The sequence below is a fragment of the Diadema antillarum genome, unplaced genomic scaffold (assembly GCF_040938485.1).
Source record: "Diadema antillarum isolate AM-2024a unplaced genomic scaffold, OU_Dant_1.0 scf00000077, whole genome shotgun sequence".
Classification (NCBI taxonomy): Eukaryota; Metazoa; Echinodermata; class Echinoidea; order Diadematoida; family Diadematidae; genus Diadema; species Diadema antillarum.
The window spans coordinates 502,246-521,880 of NW_027270966.1; the positions used below are offsets into that span (position 1 = coordinate 502,246).

The 19,635-nt window shown below is 37.3% G+C and overlaps 1 protein-coding gene across 1 annotated transcript in view; it reads right to left on the reverse strand.

Annotated features, from left to right (window-relative positions):
* LOC139717583 (uncharacterized) overlaps positions 1 to 18,088 on the reverse strand; it is a 29,718-nt gene extending 11,630 nt beyond the window's left edge. Inside the window, exons 1-3 of the mRNA XM_071629090.1 lie at positions 17,983 to 18,088; positions 5,135 to 5,223; positions 4,323 to 4,424 (exon numbers count right to left, since the gene is read on the reverse strand). Coding sequence (XP_071485191.1) covers positions 4,323 to 4,424; positions 5,135 to 5,223; positions 17,983 to 18,088 — 297 coding nt within the window. The remainder of the gene's footprint in view (positions 1 to 4,322; positions 4,425 to 5,134; positions 5,224 to 17,982) is intronic.
* Positions 18,089 to 19,635: the final 1,547 nt, after the last annotated feature.

A 19,635-nucleotide genomic window follows, 5' to 3' on the forward strand; every position in this document is an offset into this window, starting at 1 on the left:
GACGGAGTGACGATGACGACATCGTTGAATTTTGCTACTGAAATAACGATTCTCGATGAAAAGAAAATGATTATTAAGTTTTACATTATGCATTTAAATATCTATATCTACTTCAGAGCAAATATAATTCAAATGAATTACAGAATCACAAAATAAAGGAAAAAAAGATTAAGCATAACAAAATGAATACATAAGATATTACATATCGAATGTGACAAAAATGCCTTGCAAGTTAATCATACATTTTCAATTCAAATTTCGAACCTCCATTTTTGAAGATGAGTGGCCAAGTTTACCTTTCGTTTTGGAAATCCTATATTCTATTTCTTCATTAGTTTTTAAAGTAAGCACGTAAAATATTCCAAAATAGGGGTTTTATTCTGGAATTTATAGACATATAAATGTGAAATATCTAATGAGATGAGTACCTAGAGAACGCATCAGAATGTTTTCTTTCTTTAATAAGGACACATAGATCACTTTGTTAGCTTTTATCTTGTCATTGGTTGTGAATCACATCGCATCACATCCACGCGGATAACTGGAAAAAAAAATCATGAAAACATGAATATGCAATGCTGAAGTTTCCTAAATCAATGGTAGCACGCATCATTTGATTACACTTCGACAACAAAAGCTTTACGCGACGAAATCTCGCACGCGAATTTGCCAGGACTCTCCATTTCCGACCAAGCACAAAACATGGCAAGGATGGTGCTAATCGTCAACCTACTCATCGCTCATCAAATCATGCGCGTCTAATGTCGATAATTTCTCAACTGTTTATGGAATCTAACACCGCTAAAAAGAAATCTATTTGGCGAGCGGCGAGGCGGTGAGTTCCCCTCACTTCTCCCCGATCCGTTCCCCCTAGTGGGACGTGCCGATTGCGGCCTCTAGCTCAGTGAAATGCATCAAGCCAATTAGCGGTCCCCGCGCTTGAGTACCGCGAGATGCATCCGACGGCGACTTGTATTTCAAACCATTTTGCGATTGGATATCTCTTCCACCCTTCTAATGACCTAGCTCTTTCCCTATCAAGTATGGCTCTCTAATCTCGTTTGTAGGAAAACAATCAATGTGTATTTACTAGATCGTAAAATGCAATTATTTTGTGCGCCGGGGAATTGCGCGCACGTGTCGTTGATGGTAGAAAAGGGGGCCTCTTGTTTCACGGCTTTTCATCTGATTTTTCTTTCCTTACACAGAATCGACAATCCACTTTGGTTGTTGTTATTTGACGGAAACTCCCCAAATGCATTAGCCAGGGACCTCTAACGAGTTACTAGATCCATGCATTAACTAATAATTGTAATTGTCAGCCTGAGTGAGGAGATGATTTAGCAACTCGTAGGGAATTATCTTATAGTCGGACCCAAAAAATACACATGATACTTATTCCTACTGAGAAAGTAACTTCTGTATAACATGGTCAAGGAATTGCTACAATCATTTTTTTTTTACCAGTAAAATCTTAGACACAATGTGAATATAAGCCAGTTCAAAAATAACTTAAATCCCACTTTTCACAAAGAGCATATTAAATGATGATAATTCCACTACTTAGTAAATCTTTTTTTAATGAGATGTCTTGCTCATGTATAACGATTCTTGTGGACTTAATAGCCTGTCTCATAAAAGTGATTTTTTTTTTTTTTTTTTTTTTTTGGGGGGGGGGGGGGGGTCTGGGGGCCTTTTTTATTTCAGATTGACTTAACTTGTGGTCACACTAGAAAGGGTACAAAGTATTATTTTGCCATTACAGGGACCAGTGTTCTTACAAAATAACCCTATTTCTGTTAATGTGTTCATCAACGGCATCCATTCCATTTGAGTCTATAAGGCTGGCTCAACGCCTTTACACACACTCACGATCACAAACACACACACACACACACACACATATATACACACACACACATATCCCTGTCCAATGCACCTTATGACCCCGAAAAATTCACCCAGTATTTGGAAAATATTAAGGACAAATAGGATTAAGCCTAATCTAATTTGCATGTGAGGCTGCGACTCATATCGCCACTGTTTCGAGAACTATCTGAAATTTTAGATGTCAGAACTTCTTCATGATTATGGCCGAACGAATCTTAATGTAATTTTGTCATTCTGCCAGTTTGTTGTGATTAGTTTATCTATATAGTCGACACGTAGGACAAGGGGAATGCTGCTTTGATGATTCAAAAGGGCTGATAAAAAAGTTACCGTTATGGCCACAATATCAATTAAAGAGAGAAAAACAAGAAAAGGAAAACAAAAGATAATGAGAATACGAAAATTAGAGACCACTAATAAAGATATTAATATCTTAGATCATTCGCAATATAGAAAGCTCAATGACGGCATTTTTTAGACATTTTTATAGGGTTTTTTTTTCGAAAATATATCAAGCTGTTTGACTATACGTAATGCTACCCAAAATGACACTGTACAACGACGTACAAAATCAATTTAAAAAAGACTCCTGGATCATAACACACTGCCTACCAAGAGCCACTGCCGTTAAGAAATTATGCAAAGTCCTAAGGAGAAACATTAATGGAGAATAGTTACTAAACAGACAACCGCCTTGAAGAGAAACTGCTCAATTTTTCACGTCACTATCGCTCCACTATGGAGTACGTGCATATATATATCACCGGTAGTTGTTTTTCAGGTTTGTCTGTTGTTGTTTTTGTTTCGGCTACCTTTACATCTGAGACTTACATTGCATCCGATAGCAGGACACTAAGGGATAATTACTAAACATTTACTCTCGACAAGATCACTGTTACTGCAAAAGCTGCCATTTTTTAGTTTAGGAACTCTTTTTTCCCTCTCCTTTCTCGCTTGCGTTCCGTCACGATATCATTCCGCGGGTGTCATAAAGAACAGATGTTTTCTACTTTGCAACCTGGCAAATGTTTAAATAACATTTTTGTTTCAGTTATTCCGTTGATGTTTGAATGTTATAACATTGATAAAATTGTAATTATGATATCATGGTGGTGAGCACTACCGCTGTTAACCAACATTGCTTTTACACTTAAAGGAAACCAAATCCAAATAAATGTGTATTAAGTGAAAGAAGCAATAATAGTAAAACACATCAGTGAAAATTTGAGGAAAATCGAACTATCGATTTAAAGGTTATGAATTTTTACCGTTGGTTGGTTTATAGGTTCCGTCATCGCTGAATAACGAGACTGCTATAGTGCATGACGTCATATATGGACAACAATTTGAAGATTTTTTTTTAATCCACATCCCCCCCCCCCCACTTTTCTGGCATAGTAAATGAGCACTTGACATACCTCTTTCAGAAAACAGGATTACTAATACAGTATACTACTCTTACATAATTATGTCAGTGACAAATCGATGGAATGTGTACTTTTCATTTTTAAAAATGAGATTTTGTGGAATTCTCCTCTTTTCTTTATATACTCTCTAAAAAAAATCGAGTGAAAATTTTCACTCTAGAAAGAGTGAATACAAAAAAGAGTGAATTTGGAGTGAAATTGGAGTGAATTTTGAGTGAAAATGCTCATTTTCACTCATTTTGGAGTGACGTCAGGGATCACTCGAAGATTTTGGAGTGATCCCTGACGTCACTCCAAATGAGTGAAAATGAACATTTTCACTCAGAATTCACTCCAATTTCACTCCAAATTCACTCTTTTTTGTATTCACTCTTTTAAGAGTGAATATTTTCACCCGATTTTTTTTAGAGAGTACTTGTCCTTACATGGCGTCATAAACTGTATTGTAATCTTCTTATCCAGCGATGAAGGCACCGAAACTATAAAAATTCATAACGTTTTACTAGTAATCGATTGTCCTATTTTCTTCAAACTTTCACTGATGTGTTCTACTAATATTGCTGCTTTCACTCAATCCACATTCATATTTTGGTTTGGTTAAAGTGTTATTACATCCATGATAAATAGTTCTCTCAACCCTATGATATCACTCTGGGGTTTGTTTTTTTTAGTTAGTAAATCCCCAGAATATTTACTCGTCTAATTTTTGTTTTTGAGACGAAGTCATGATGATCTGTCCTCTTTAATTACAGTTTGTGTGTACGAGGATAAAGGAATACAAACAGCTTGAATTCTTGTTAGTGGATTACTTTGGTTCTTATTGGACTGGATGTCATGATTGATATTAATCTATCAGAGTGAACGCCATGGTAGCATTTACAATACAACACATAGTTTGTGCAATACACTGAAGTTGTTTGAGGTGAACACTCGTGTCCCGCTATACGGCTGCTGGGAAATCCCCTCGTAAATTTCACGTTAAAAAAGGTGTTTTTATAGTCTTACCTGAACTCGAGCCTCCGTGAGATTTATTCTCAGTGCCAAATCTTCGCGGGTGAATACATCAGGATAGTGAGTCTTCGCAAATGCAGTCTCCAGTTCTTCAAGCTGTTAAAAACAAAAAAAACAAAAACAAAAATGGTGACTAATCAGAAATTTGCATACCGGTAGTCATTTTTGTAAGAATTCAGTGCATATAATGGACAGTGAATTCAATACTGTACCACGCAAAATGACATTGACTAGACTTGTTTGATTTTTTTTTCACAGTCCATCTTTTAACGTTTATTGAATGCAAACTATGGTATCTAAAGAGTGAAATCCTTTATTGTCCGAGAAGCAGCATTTCTTCTCCCCATCTCTCTCTCTCTCTTTCTCTGCTCTTTCTTTCTTTCTTTCTCTGTTCCTCTTGAAAGGACTGTTGGCTCTGTTTAAGCAAATTGCTTAACTTTAGTTACTCACCAAACCAAGTGATTATGATAGCAGCAACATTCATAAGGCTGTCTGGAAGAGTGTCATACGAAATGATATAGTAAAGTTGTATATCTTCGCTACTTAACGTGGACGTCTCCAAGTTAAAGCAATGATTGTAGACATCAAATTGATTACACTAAAAAAAAAAGAAATAAGAAAAACTGGATATTGCGTTTTTCTTTTTTTAATCGGATTTTAAAAGGCATTCTTACGCTGTTTTGGTTAAGAAATGTGAAATGTTAATAATTTTGTCCGGTTGACAATCATTCGAAAGTATGGGATCGTCAAAGTTCAAACATGAAAAGAAATACTTCCAGGAGCACACAGTGGAGAGACTGCTATACCTGCTGGACTGTGAAAGTGGTCCTGTTTCTTCTCTGTTTCCTCCTTGCAAATGTTTCGTCCAGCTCCCCTCCGTATGTCAGCTCTGAATCTATAAAAATGACAAGAGGAAATTAGGGTATAATGATCATAATAATAATCGTCTCAACATAGTCTTACAATCTCTCATCAAAGTACACTGTCATTAAATCTATTAGACTCTTACTAAATCTTCACGTCCGTTTTCATCGACTAAGTCATATAATCGCTTTATTCTAGAAATGTCTTTAGGTCTGTAGACAATGGACCTATGTCTACTAATGTCTTATTTCATAGCATTACTTGCAAAGCTATAGATCTCAAACTCAGAACCAGTCTATTACCAATAGATATGGGAAAGTTCTGGTCCACGACACAACCAGATACTTGAAATAATCCGGGTGTCAAAACATGACTTGCTGGATTCGCGCAATCCAGAAGAAGGCGCAGTATAATATACACTTTAAGACTGCCAGAAATAGAATGGTATCAGTTATGACTATGAGATAACAAAGCGTTTGGCATGGCTGCTGTCAAATATTCAAGTTTCAAATTCAAACTTCAAGTATTCAAAGCGTACAATCAAGTGGAATTATCGGTTTCTGAAGATGAAGATTTCTGAAAACTTGAAGACTAACGTATTTTGCTTATTAACTTCCTCCTTTATTAATGGAGGGAAGGTACTCTCCAGCAGCGGACTGTTTGGCAGGTGGTTGTATGGGTCCAAAAGTAGCCGCTTTTCTAGACCATCCCAAACGCTAACCTTAAGACGAAATTGGCGTATTTTCTTCTCCCTGTGACGACCATTTGCGTCAATGTCAGCGCGTTTGTTGGTTCAACTGAACCATGATCCGTCCAGTCTTCGCTTGTAAGTCTTCCAACAGAAAAAAAAGAGCCAAAAATTCCTATTTAATTATGCGATTGCAAATTCAGTTAAAAACATGTCTGCGATTCCTCCTCTGACGCTGAGATCCGTCGCCTCTTTACCCTATTTTCGCTGACACCTTTAAAGGAAGCGAAGGAAATACCTCCCGGAAGTCGCCAGAAGTAATAACTTGCACCTCTCCTTTTCCCGGCTCCTTTTCCTTGCGCGCTTTGTCACAAGCGTCGTCTGTCAGATGAAGAGGGAAAATTGTTGCAAAATTCCTAACCGCGGGCAAGGCTCGAAAACTGTACAAATTCGTCTGGTTTTTAATCGAATAGCAATGTTTAGAAAGCTGTGCGGGCACGCTGGGAATCTTTTATCCGATTTCCCAGCTAGCTGTCAGACCGTGAATTCGCGTTAAAAAAAGCATTGAAACATTTTCATCACAATTATTCACATTTTGCACAAGGTCCTGCTCAATTTGTTATTTCTTTATTGCGACAAGAAAATATACGCTCTCATTTCGAAGAAAAAAATTTATCAGATATTTATCAGTCTATCTGTCCACAGAACAAGAAGTGAAAATAGGATGGATTCGATGCCAAAGTTTTGAAAACTTGTCAAAATAATGTTAACAAGTCTTCATTATCATGATGATATTAGCTTATCAGCAATCTATCCCTTCGGTATACTCGTAAGTATACGATGATATAAATCCAACGTAAGATGAAGTGGCATAACTGACGACAGAAGAGTCACAAAGACGTCACATAACCGTCATAATCATAATATATGTAGACACATCTTGACATCTTGTGAAGTTGTATTAAGCAAAATGAATATCCCTGTCATCGTATTTAAACTAATCAATGTCTTCAAACCACTATTATTATGTTCCCGTTGCTAATGGTGTTCTTCATATCTGTATCATCATAACTACATGAAGACAAAATTTTGCGGCAGCATCAGATAAACGTTTCTGTCGATCCTGACTGTCAACACGTAGATTATTTCATCATCCATTACAAGAGGAAAAGGGAAGTATCAACGTATATAGCTATGTGGCGAAAATAACTGATATTGATTTGGGATATCAAAAAACAAATTAGCTGTACACCTGTTTGGATACAGCAATATCTAATTCGAAGGACTATAAGTTCGGTCTATCGCTGTGGTGTCTTGTGTCTTTGTAAGTAATTCTCTCTGGAAGTTATTCATTATTGTTTATTTATGATTGTTTTTGTAAAGTTGACGAGCCTGTAGATTCTTAGTTCTTCTGTCAGCCAAGTATTAACACAGTTTAGAGTGCCTTTTGTGAGCTATGTGAAGGTGTCATAATGTTTTATAGTTTGAGAAAAGAAGTAGAAATCACATTGATTCACCGGCCCTTCACTCTTTAGCAACGAAACACCATGGTCGGTACGCTGAGATGGGGTCTCGGCGGTATTCACCGCAGTGAGTATAACAAACAGTAACCAAATCATCATCGGCATGATTGAACGCAATGTGGCACTGTGTTTGGGTCAGCCATTGTTATAAACAAGGCCAAGGTAGGGAGCAGGAAGACGGCTTGGTGTTATGGCGGGAACTACTCAAAGCGCCAGTGTGTCATACGTCTAATCTACCCGCTAAATGACCTGATAATTACCGATTATGCCCCTTACTTCCCATTAGGAACGTCCTGATAGAATTAGACGCATGCGAGCGAGAAGGTAGAGTGGAAAATATCCACCCAGACTTGATTCATTTCTCTCATCTCGACTTGCCTCTTTCTTTCAGCGCTGATACAAAAGACCTTCATTTAAGAAATTAAATCTAGCGAGAAAACCATAATGACAGCCGCATTAGCCCAGCGATTTACTCTCCGCTCGCTCCAACGTGACGCCGGGTACTAAATATTGCACGAAGCGCGCGCGCCCCTCGCGCTCTTGCCGTAATTGCATTAGGGGGCAAATGGGGAGATGGATAATTTTGTAATTGAATTATTCATAACCCGTCGATCGAGCCTTGAGATTTCGCTTTTCTTCTCTTCTCCATGAATAATATACGGTCCAATGGCTGCATCCCTCATCTAACGCGCTCTCCAACTCTCTCTAACTCCTTCTCTCTCTCCCCATCTCCCCTCCAATCTCTCGCTTTGTCATTCCGTTGTCTCCTATCGTTCATTCACGGACAATCTTGCACACCTTATTGCACCGATCTAGACCACCTCCCCTCTTTTTTACCCCCTTCACGTCTCACTTTCAGTATCTCTCATTTTTGTTGTCTTTCGGACAATCTGTCCATCTCTTGTACAAAGTCGACCTCATTCCCTGAAGTTGTCAATCTCTGCCCTACCCATAAAGGCTTATGTTGAGTACCCCCATTGATTAGAATGGAATTCTGATCTTCTCTGCATTATTCCTGTTGATGACGCATATCTTCAAAACGCAATTCTTTAAACTCATTTCAATTGTCTAATAATGGTACCATCAAAAAAATATATACATATGGCATTTCTGTGCTCAATGACAAATTATTGAATAAGAACAGTTTTTTTCTCAAATCGTCATTTTTCATATATTATGGGCGTTCTTAATAATTCTGTTTATATAATTTTATACATACATTGAATTTCCTCAGAAATCAAGACGAACTGTCGACTACAACGACAATAGGAGATGAAAATAATCCAGTGGTATTCTTCGTAATGATAAAATCCCCATCTACTTTGAGATCGCAATAAAAGTGATAATAAGTAACACATAGCATGTTTCCATTTATATTCCAGTCAATTCTTTTAAGGACTCTATGAAATTTGGATCCAAGGAAGGGAATGGGGCTGTATGCTATCTATATTTGCGTGTTTCCTCTCACTTTGAGTTTTCTACTTGCTTTACTTCCGTCTACATGAGTGGTTGGCTCTAACTTGAAATCCATTTTCCGTTTCTCGTCCTCATTTTTGTGATACTCTCGCTATACTTTTTCCTCTCTGCTGTTTGATATTTCATACTTTATTCTTCTACTTGTAACCTCCATGCTGAAACAACCACGTGCCATACGGCAGCATCATACAGATCGCCCTTAATTCAAATCTAACAAAACTGTTATTGTCTCGAAGCATCGATGAGAATCAGGACAGCGGCCGCAGGAAAAAAAAAATGACTTACTCGGCAAAGGTAACGATGTCTATCATTGATTATCAACGTCGTTTGGTGTCGGTTATCATATTTCTAGCTTATTCGAAGGAAATGGGGGAAACTTGAAAAAGGTAGCAACTTGGGGTCCATTTGATTAATGCTAGTCTTGTGTCACTTGGAACTGCAGGTGAATTGCTGTGAAAATCTCGAGCAACTATCAAGGTATCTTAAACAGAGCCCCCCCCCCCCCCAAAAAAAAAACACAAACAAACAAACAAAAACAAAAACAAAACAACAACAACAACAATAACAATAACAAAACAAAACAAAACAAAACAAAAACATGAGACGCAACATGGACTCTCATTGCTCGCAAGAGTGTGATACAACAGGACGATAATAATCACTGACTCAAGATTACCACAGTGTAACTCATGCATCATGGAGAGCTTGGGTTGCTCAATGACTGTCGCCAAGATATTCATCTCTCATTCCTTGGGATGGGGAGGGAGGGGGGGGGGGGGTAACTAACTCTAATACCACTTCAAGGTGTATGATTATAACCTCTGCCGCTATTAGATTAGTTATCGAGAAGAGATTCAGGCCTCCATTACATACACATTATGATCTTGCTGGACTCGCTACAGTGGTGATGCGGGCGTGTCTGCATAAATCTACCTTGCAGTCTGAATTATAGGTCTTTGGTTTCAATCAAAACAATATCATTCACTTTTCACTTTTTGAGGAACACGACGGGACTTGATGCTGGTGCAATTATTGCTTGATTTTGATATCAGACGTTTGAATAGACAACGATCGTTCGTTTATCTACTGACTAGCTTGAAACAGATTACTATCATAGCCCAACCCGGCGCAGGTTACAACGATAGGAAGAAATTAAATATGCCTCAGTTACGACAATGATTCCAATTTTCATATCCAGTGTGTCAACACGCCGTGACCATCTGACAATAACAATTTCAACTCAGAGAAATATCATTGTCGTGGTTGAAATGAACAACAACCACACTTTCATGGTGTTATAGTTATGACAGATGCAAGACTCAATGATACTCCGGATGGTATGTGTATGCATATCGTATCAAAACACTGTTACATTGGACTTGAAATTTCACTCTTACGTATAGCATCTCCTTCAGTTCAGAAATTGACATATTTTTCTGAAGTTAGGACGACAGATATTATGACAAGAGCATAAGAAAATAATGAAATATCATAGAAGAGTTATTAATTTCGCCACCTGTCGTTTTGGTATTTTATAGAATCAAATCCCCAGGTAGATCACCATAATTACAGAACCACTCCAGGTTAACGAGGAAGGCGTTTGAGAACATTAACAAACTGTAATTGTAATTTGATATTAGCATAACACTGTATATTAACTAATAATGTTTGACTTATTTATAATCTATTGTGGTCTGATTTGATGTCAGTATTGTCTGGGGCAAATTATTTTTTAACAGCGTCCCATTTTTTTTTTTGTAAACACAACAACAAACTGTCATTAATGTAATGCGGTTTCTGAAATGGAAGAAAAGTTTTACACAATATTGCTTTCCCCTAGCTGGCACACTGATAGTTTTTAAAACAATGATAAAACACTGGAATACAATTGACATCGTAAAAAAGATCGAATAGAAGTATAACACCAAAAAACAACAGCAACAATACATGCTAAAAATAGATGAATACACAAAATGATACGAGACTGACATATACAGAAATCAACATAGACGAATTGAATTATTCTTTTAAAAAATAGAAACATACTATAACTGTGTAATTACTGTAATAGCGTACTGTAAGTAAAAACTAAGTTTGAATTATGATAAAAAGTGTTGGTGAAACAAAAAATGAATTAAAACTAGGAAAAATACACTAAACAGTGAAAAATGTGAAAACGATTAAGTAATCATCATTATGTCATTATAATAAGTATTTGATGAAAAGATACAGCTCAACTGACGGCATAATTTTTCAAGAGAGGGGCAAGTTTGCAAGAACAGCGGCAAAGTGTTGAGCACTTCCCTGGTAAGAAAAGCATGTATGTTCGCATGTATTCTGTCCGTGGCGTATAGGCACCATTATACACAATTTGAAGCATTAACAAAACTAATTTTCGTCAACCTAATGCGTTTTCTTAAATGAATTACAAGTTTTAAATAATATTGCTTTTCCCTACCTGACACACTGATGCAGTGCACTCGTAAAATGTTTCAGGATTATACTTTACAGATTAAGTACTCCACCTCTGTAGTTAGCATTGATTTTTTACACGAAAAAGACTAGAGAAATAAAGTTCCGTGCATGCTAAGTTGTCTGCATTTAAGCAGAACGCATGGAGTATGAAATATATACGTATAGCCTTGGCTGTCGACATCTGCAAATATAAAAATATTCTGATAAATAGTAATAAAAGCAAAAACTTATACATATTTAAAAAAAAAATAATAACATTTTATTTCAAAAGTTGCACATAATCAAGCATGCCAAATTGAATTTCAGATATACATGTACAATGATATTTTCATAAAGAAAAAAACAGTTCGCAGCATCATTTTATCATGTGCTTGGATGCTACTTCTCATCCATCTTGATTAAATGACAGTGGGTATACAGGCAAGAAAACATTTCATTCAATGTGTAAAAGCCCGAGCCTGCATCATTCTGTGACTCGTTAGCCAAGTGCGTAATAACAAACAAAATGGGGCCGTGAAGGAGCGACTCAAGTCGACAACAAGCAGACGATAAGGGCCAGGCCACATTGGTGTGTGTCACTACGCGAGTGCTGGATGTGTTAACCAGGTTCACGAGAACGAAATATGAGCGCAAATTGGAATAGATTGTTTAAATTCTATTGATATTGGCTTGAATTTAAACCCCATCTCTCTTGGTAAAAGCTGGCAAATTAAGAACACGAGATAGACAACATTTATTTTATCAGCCAATCGCAGGAAGCACCCGGCCCGGCTACCCAACACTTTAACAAAATTTCACCGAAATACGATTTTCACTTAAATTTGCTAATAGCGTCTCTTTTCGACAAGAAAATGTGCCCCTTTGCTGAAACCGGAGTTCTATTAGATTAATGGCACCGCGCAAGGAAAAATTCGGTTAGCGCCTTTTCCCTGAGAACAATTTGAGTGCTTTGAGAATTACGAGTATAGGCGTCAGCCAATTTGGGAATAGTGAGTTAATACGACGATAATGCACCACGCTAATGATAGCAGAGCGATACTTAAATAACACATTAAATTAGGTTTGAAGAGAAGGGTGCGGTATAATTTCATCATTTGTGGTAATTTGGGCAGAGAGCGTCAAATTCAAACTTCAGCGCGGCCAAAGTATAGCCACTTACCATAAGAGTCCCCGTCCCTGATAACCCACTCTGCCGATCTACACCGGCGGTGATACAGATCAGATTCATGTGCAAGTTGCAGTTACTTTGTATCTTCGACACGTATCATTTCTCTCGTCTTAGACCTTCCAACTTCACCGACCCCCCCCCCCCCCCATCCTACTGAATACATACACATACGCAGAGAAAGAGGGGGAGAGGGAGAGAGAGAGTTGCACATGCACCCATAAACAGAAACGGAAATAATCGTTCTTCATGATATTGTTTACATAATCAATGTTGTTTTTTAACATTCTGAAATGTCATCCTGGCATCATTTTGGTGAACAAAAGTATTCTCTTTTCGCAATTTTTATACGAATGTAGGCTACGTTATATCTAATCAAAATTAAGCACACTTAAATTATTTTACTGCGACATAACACACATTATTCAAGATATAGTAAGCACGCTCAGTAGTTTTTATTCAACAAAAAAGCAAGAAAACATTTTAAAAATTTTAAAGATAACTACTATCACCTTTTCTTCACTACTACGCAGAAATATCTGATGTAAGAGGATTACACCTTCAACTGTCCACTCAACTTCGCTTTTGACAAAATAATGTAAGCAGACTTTGCAATCAAATTTCTCAATTTTAACAACCACGTTAAACACAAATCCCAATTCACGGCTTTATAAGACTGCTGTGACTTAACCATGCAAAGGAATAACAGCTTGCGTCTAATGATACAGACTGTGCCAAAATACGATATGAGGTTAAAGGGGGATTGAGTGATAGAGATGGTGAAAACTAGTCACCGATGACACAAGTGTTTGTTTGTTTTTTAACGATTCCAGGTATCACGTGTTCACATCAGAGAACATAGGAGATTCTGCACTCAAACAGAACAGAATGTAATTACACTTATATCAAAAGCAACCAATGCAGCTTTAACATAAACATGTTATTGATTAAAAAATGAGCAGATCAAAACATATACCCTACACACACACACACATATATATATATATATATATATATATATATATATATATGTATGTATACATACATAATATCAATGACCAAATAAGTAATACCAACGCGTCAGTAGGATCCATATCTTCGAAATCAAATCCACATGACAAAACTTGATGTCGTTTAGTCACACGCTGAATGTTTAAGATACATCTCTTGATCAATCAACATAAGTCATGACGAACATGGAAAAAAGAGACGTATTTCACATGAGCAAATCGTGCAGTAACGGCCTAATTCACTGTTTATAGGTCTTCCCGTGTCTGAACGTGTTCGACATGAACAATTTTGCGTCCACCGCCATTTTTACATGATATTTTCTATAGCAGCTGCTAAAATGTGCCCATAGAAACATACAATTGCAATTCGACAAACCTATTGCATTTTTTGTCGATGTGCTTGGAATCTGACTCGGAACATTTTATTTTATTTTATTTTATTTTATTTATTATTATTATCTTTTTTTGGGGGGGGGGTGGCCTCAACTCCTTGCAGGATATCTAATAGAAGTATACAGAGACAAACACACAGTCTGACCTTGACATTTTCAGATTTACATGGTTTTGATCTTGCTGCATGCGCTGTTTTTTTTTTTTTTGTCTTATCGCCTACATTCATGATTTGCGCTATTAATGACAATTTGTTGATATCATCTTTGCAACCCTTCCTCTAATGATGTCATGACTATCAGTCACAAGGAGCACCAACAATAACAAAACGACGTCAAATTCAAGTAGAAAGAAGATATACAATAAGTTATTCAACTTCAACGTTTCCCTCGAAATGTCTTCAATTCAGTGTTTCATAATATTTAGACAAACTGGCTAGAATTAAATCTGAGGTGTCAAAACCAAATGAGCTTTCGCGCCTTGCATTATGAACCACACTATTAAAGGCTAACGGAAGATCCGATCATGAACCATTATTTTACTGCATGCACAGCGAAATGATCAGTTTATGATGTATCAGACGTAAGCCCGGCAACTTAATAGAATAGATAATGAAACTATGTATTAGCGATAGAAATTTGTCATATTCTTTCTATTTTTTGCAAAGTGACAGACTTATTTCTCAATTTTCGCGACAGTTCGAAAGAAGAAGCATAAAATCCTAAAATCCCACGGAAAAAAATAAAATCCCAGGTTGTTACTTTACCATAATCCATATCTATACCCGTATATATACCCTAACACGACATATATCTTATTTGCGCTGCTTTCATATAGGATACAGAATTAGAGGATAACTAACAATGTAGAAATGAATATGGATGTGGTATTAATAAGCAGAACACAAGTTTTCTTTTCTGTTTCCTTAAGACCGCGCGAATATGACCGCGGGCTCCCATGCATGCACGAGACCCGAGACCCAGCCCGGCAGATTATAGCTCCCTTTAGAAAGACGCTTTATCCTCATTTTTTTTTTCGGAGGAAACTCAAAGCCGTCGGTACCGTGTGAAGGAGAGTCACAACCTATGCGCGTGAAAGAACCCACTTCAATTCTCTAGTTTTAAAATAAAGAACAAGAAATAGGAATAAATCCTGGTAATGTTGCCAAACACGCAGGTGATGAAGCTTACAGTCACTCATTTTCTCTTCTTGCTGCCCTGGCAGACTAGGGTATTGCCAAAGAATCTTTAATGATAAAATTGTCACCATCGCCATGGAAAACCGTTGAGAAGTAAACTAGTATCTATAAGCACATAATTTCTCAACAAGTAGACCTACTACTGATTTTTTATACAATATCACAGCCCCTATCTATCATAACAATATTGGTAATGCAGTAAACGCTATTTTGCAATCAAATGTATTATCAGGTCTAAGATAAATAAAAAATCTCGATAAAGAATCTTTGAATAGCCACCATTCTTTACAATTTTCAGTGATTTTAAAAACATTTTGATTTTTTTTTCTTCACTTTTAAAAGGTAAAGGGAGCAAGTTTAATATATACGTATGCCTTAAATGTTTAAAGGGATAGTACAGTATTGGTGGAGATGAGAATTGGGCTTTTAAATTTTTGCGAGATACCAAGAAAACACTTATGATATAGTACAGAGCATACCATTTTAAGAGGAATTCAAAGTTTATTTAATGAAAATCGGGTTTGGAATTACTGAAACATCCAAAAACAAAGTAAAACAAAGCGATCGTTACAAAGTGTGGGTCCCACACTTTATTAGAATCGCTCTTTTTGGATATCTCAGCCATTTCAAAACCAATTTTTATCAAATAAACGTCGAATTCCTCAGAGAATTACATGCTCTTTCATATTTCATATGAGATTTCTCATTACCTCACCTAAAAATGTTAGAAACCTGAAATTAGGTCTCAACCAGAACTGTACGATCCCTTTAATGGATTCAGTGGGTCCTAACGATTATAAACCTCGCTTTGTTATTAATGAATGCAGTTGTACAATTCATTTTGTCTTTATAATAAACCAGTGTTGGTCAAACGTCCACTTTGAGGAAAATAAAACTAAATCATTATTCGTTTAGTCTTAGCTTGCCACGAGAAAGATGGCACGTCCGTACCGACTATAATTAAGACTCTTGAAAATGAACCATAATTCTAATTTGGCAACACTGACACGTGGAGGTAATGGCTTTTTTATAATTTGGAAAAACTTGACAATCTTTAGTCATAGATCACATCCTATAGATGAATTATCCTGTGGTCCAGTCATTTAATGAAACTTAAGTTTTTGATGAAGACTGCAGAACTCAACTTTTTGGTATAAAGTTGGTTTGTAATACAGTAACACAATTTACTAATCTGCAAATCGGGGGCGCAGTATATAGCTATGATAAAGTATGATACGAGGTGTTATACGCTATATAAGCGCTGTTAAACGTTATCATAGATTATGTAGGGTTTATCATTACTGTAAAGGAGACACGTTTGATACTTCAGCGACAGCTGTAAGTAAACTTTAAGTATACAAGTGTTAGGTGCAAAGGTAACATATATGTGAGCTTTTCCGCGGGGTAGTACTGTAGCGATAGGCGAAAGGTCAAATATTTCTTCTTTCAAAATTTATGTGATGACTAAATTTACAATGAAAATACAAAAAACTTCATGTCGATATTTAAGCAAGTTAGCGAACAAGTTTTGACGAGTATGAGAAAACAAGATGCGGTTAACAAATGGGACATAAATCCTTGTAAAGGAAATGATGTGTCGACTAAAGGCGCATAGAGTTGAAGATGATACGTGGCTATCCCTCCCACTCGATTGTGTCTCTCTAACACACATACACACACACACACACACACACTCACACACACACACACCGCAATATCTTGATGAGATACAGTAGTCAAATGCCATTTTGTAGGACACAACGCTGAAACGGCTACAAACTAAAACGAGTTAAATATTCATGAAGAGACTGCAAACTATATCAAGCCCTGCTTTTTAGCAGTCCCCTCCATTTCCAACAGTTTAGATTGGGCATTTGTCATAAAAGTCACAACATCTATTGTACCTAAGTTCACAGTATTTTACGTATTGCGATCTATTGATCTTTGTATTAAGGTGTATTCAATTGTCTTATTACAATATTGCATTTTCATCGGAAATGAAATAAATGAAATGAAATAAACAATGACGGAAAGAAACCTCGATAATAATTGTGGCTCAGATGAAAGTCTTTCCTCATTGTGAGTGTGTGTTTGTGTGCTTAACTTATTTCAGTGAAATTCAAGAGATTAAACATGATTTTAACTGACATGGGAATATTTCTGCGAATGACGGACTGGTTATGGAACGGGAAACCAGAATCATGGAATCATCCCATCGGTTGTCGCCATGATTGGGCTCTCAGTTTTTGAGAGTTAGAAAGACAGCAAAATATACACTTGTATTGAAAGAATAATCTCACACACCTACAGCTGCTGCCCGCTATTCATGTTGTGTATAGCATAAAAAACCCTTCACATGCATGCAACAACGAAATGCAGAATGGTTGCACGTAGGCCTACTAAAAAAGCGTGAATAAGATGCATCGGGATGAACATGATGAAGATGTGCCTTATAACGTTTCATCCTCATAGATGTATCAAGACATAACATGATGTATTTGTACGTACTGCTAAACTACTTCACGAATGACAAGAAACCTAAACGGACATCAAAAGCGAAGATCTGGCCATAATGTAATAACGAAATCTGGGAACTAAAGACTCCGGGTGATTATTACAATAGGCTGCACGATGCCACGCATTGTATTATCATGATGCAGTCGTAGATACAACCGTGCGCAATCTCAACAACCCTGATAAAATAACTCTGATCTTTTTTTCATTATTTTGTTTCATTAATCGGCAAAATGCATACAGGAATATCACTAATTTTCCGATTGTCACGACATAGGTTGTGACAAAATCTAGAAACGAAATGACAGAAGTGCAGGAGAGAGAATAAAAACAAGAAGAAGAAGAACTTACACGGTGATTCTTCACACGAGTGCGGACACACTGCACTGCCACCTAGGTGGGCAGGGGCGGCCGGGCTGGCATTGTGGTGAATGGTGGAACACTGGTAGCAGTACATGATGACGAGATTGACTTATACGCGAATTCTTATCAGAGTTTTGCTTATTTAAACTTTTTCCCCTTTGTATGGCGATGACCAAAGTTGCGATATCCTTGTTTTGTTGGTAGGACGACTGGATCTAGTCTGGAGGGCTCCTAGTTTTCTGAAAATGATCATGAACACAGAAAAAGACAAAGCGACAGCTGAAAATAGAAATTTTGACACTGTGGCATTGAATGTGTATTTGTGATCTCAAAATCATCGGTTTATTTTTTTTCTTAGTAATCATAATGTTGATACAATGCGAGCTTTATCAAAATGTTCTCGATCAATCTTGGCAAACTTTTTTTTTCAAAATACTCCTAAATTATGTATTTCATGTTTTGTTCTGTTCTGATTATAGTTCGCAGTATTTTTTTTTTGGGGGGGAGGGAGGGGCGCTAATTAGACTCATGCATTTTGGCAACCCTGATGCAAGTATTCATATAGATGTCACTTGTTAATCGGCTCTTTGATAATAGCAGTGTATGTTGAGTTGAAGAAGCTGTAACGTGTGGTACCCGGCCCTTATATCATTGAGCTTATTGCACTAATGTTATTCTTTAGTTTATCAAAGCTATCCTTCTAAAATAGTTTTTTTTTTCACAACAGGCCAAAAAAGACATTTCTGATGATGCGGTGAGTTTCTTCATTTACATACATGCCTTCACTGGATACATCGTCACCCTACGGCGGCAGGTATTAGTTGAGGAAACACTATAATACGAAAGTACTTCAAAAATACATATATGGTTATACTCACGGCAGAAGAAAATCAGTACGGGACATTCCAAATTCGTACAGTGTCACGTTTACGTGGGTTGATTTTACTTTTCCCCCAAAATATTCGGCGAGAATCATCCGCTGTTAGCGGCAAGACAAGGCGGTAGAAGGCCTCCCCGGTAGAGTGTGGGAGGTCCGGGCAATTCGACGAAAGCTCGGAGTGAGTAGAAGGAGTCCCCTTTTCAGCATCGGTGTCGAGGTGTAGACCTACGATCGACTCTCGAAGCCTCCAAAACTTGGTATTATAATTTCACCGACATGTAACCACGCAGTCAAAAAGGTGTTTGTAAAATACGAAACAAGATTTGTGTCGCGATTCAGCAAAACGAAAGTATAGATATGATTGCGTGTAGCTTGTCCTATTCGTCACTCCATACACGACGTTTCGTTGTGTAAATCGGTGACTGTCATGATGTTGAGTTGCTGACACCTCTGCAATCTTGTAGGTCTTTTACTCTTGGTAATACCACTAGAAATAGCAATTTACATGTGTGCTTCTTTGTCCAGCTCGCAGATGAGGAATCCAACACTACGACCCCAGGGGTACCGAGTCCTGACCTGGTGCTATCATATCTCGATTAACGATAGCAGTAACCGCCGTCGTCGCTAGCGTGGCTTGTATCACTGATCGTGTCGAACTCTGTGGGGCGACGGCATTGTTGTACGCCAGTCAGACGGTTCAAGTGAGCCTTACAGCAATTTCACGTGCGTGCGAGCTTTCGTATTTCCCTCTCTTGAGCAGA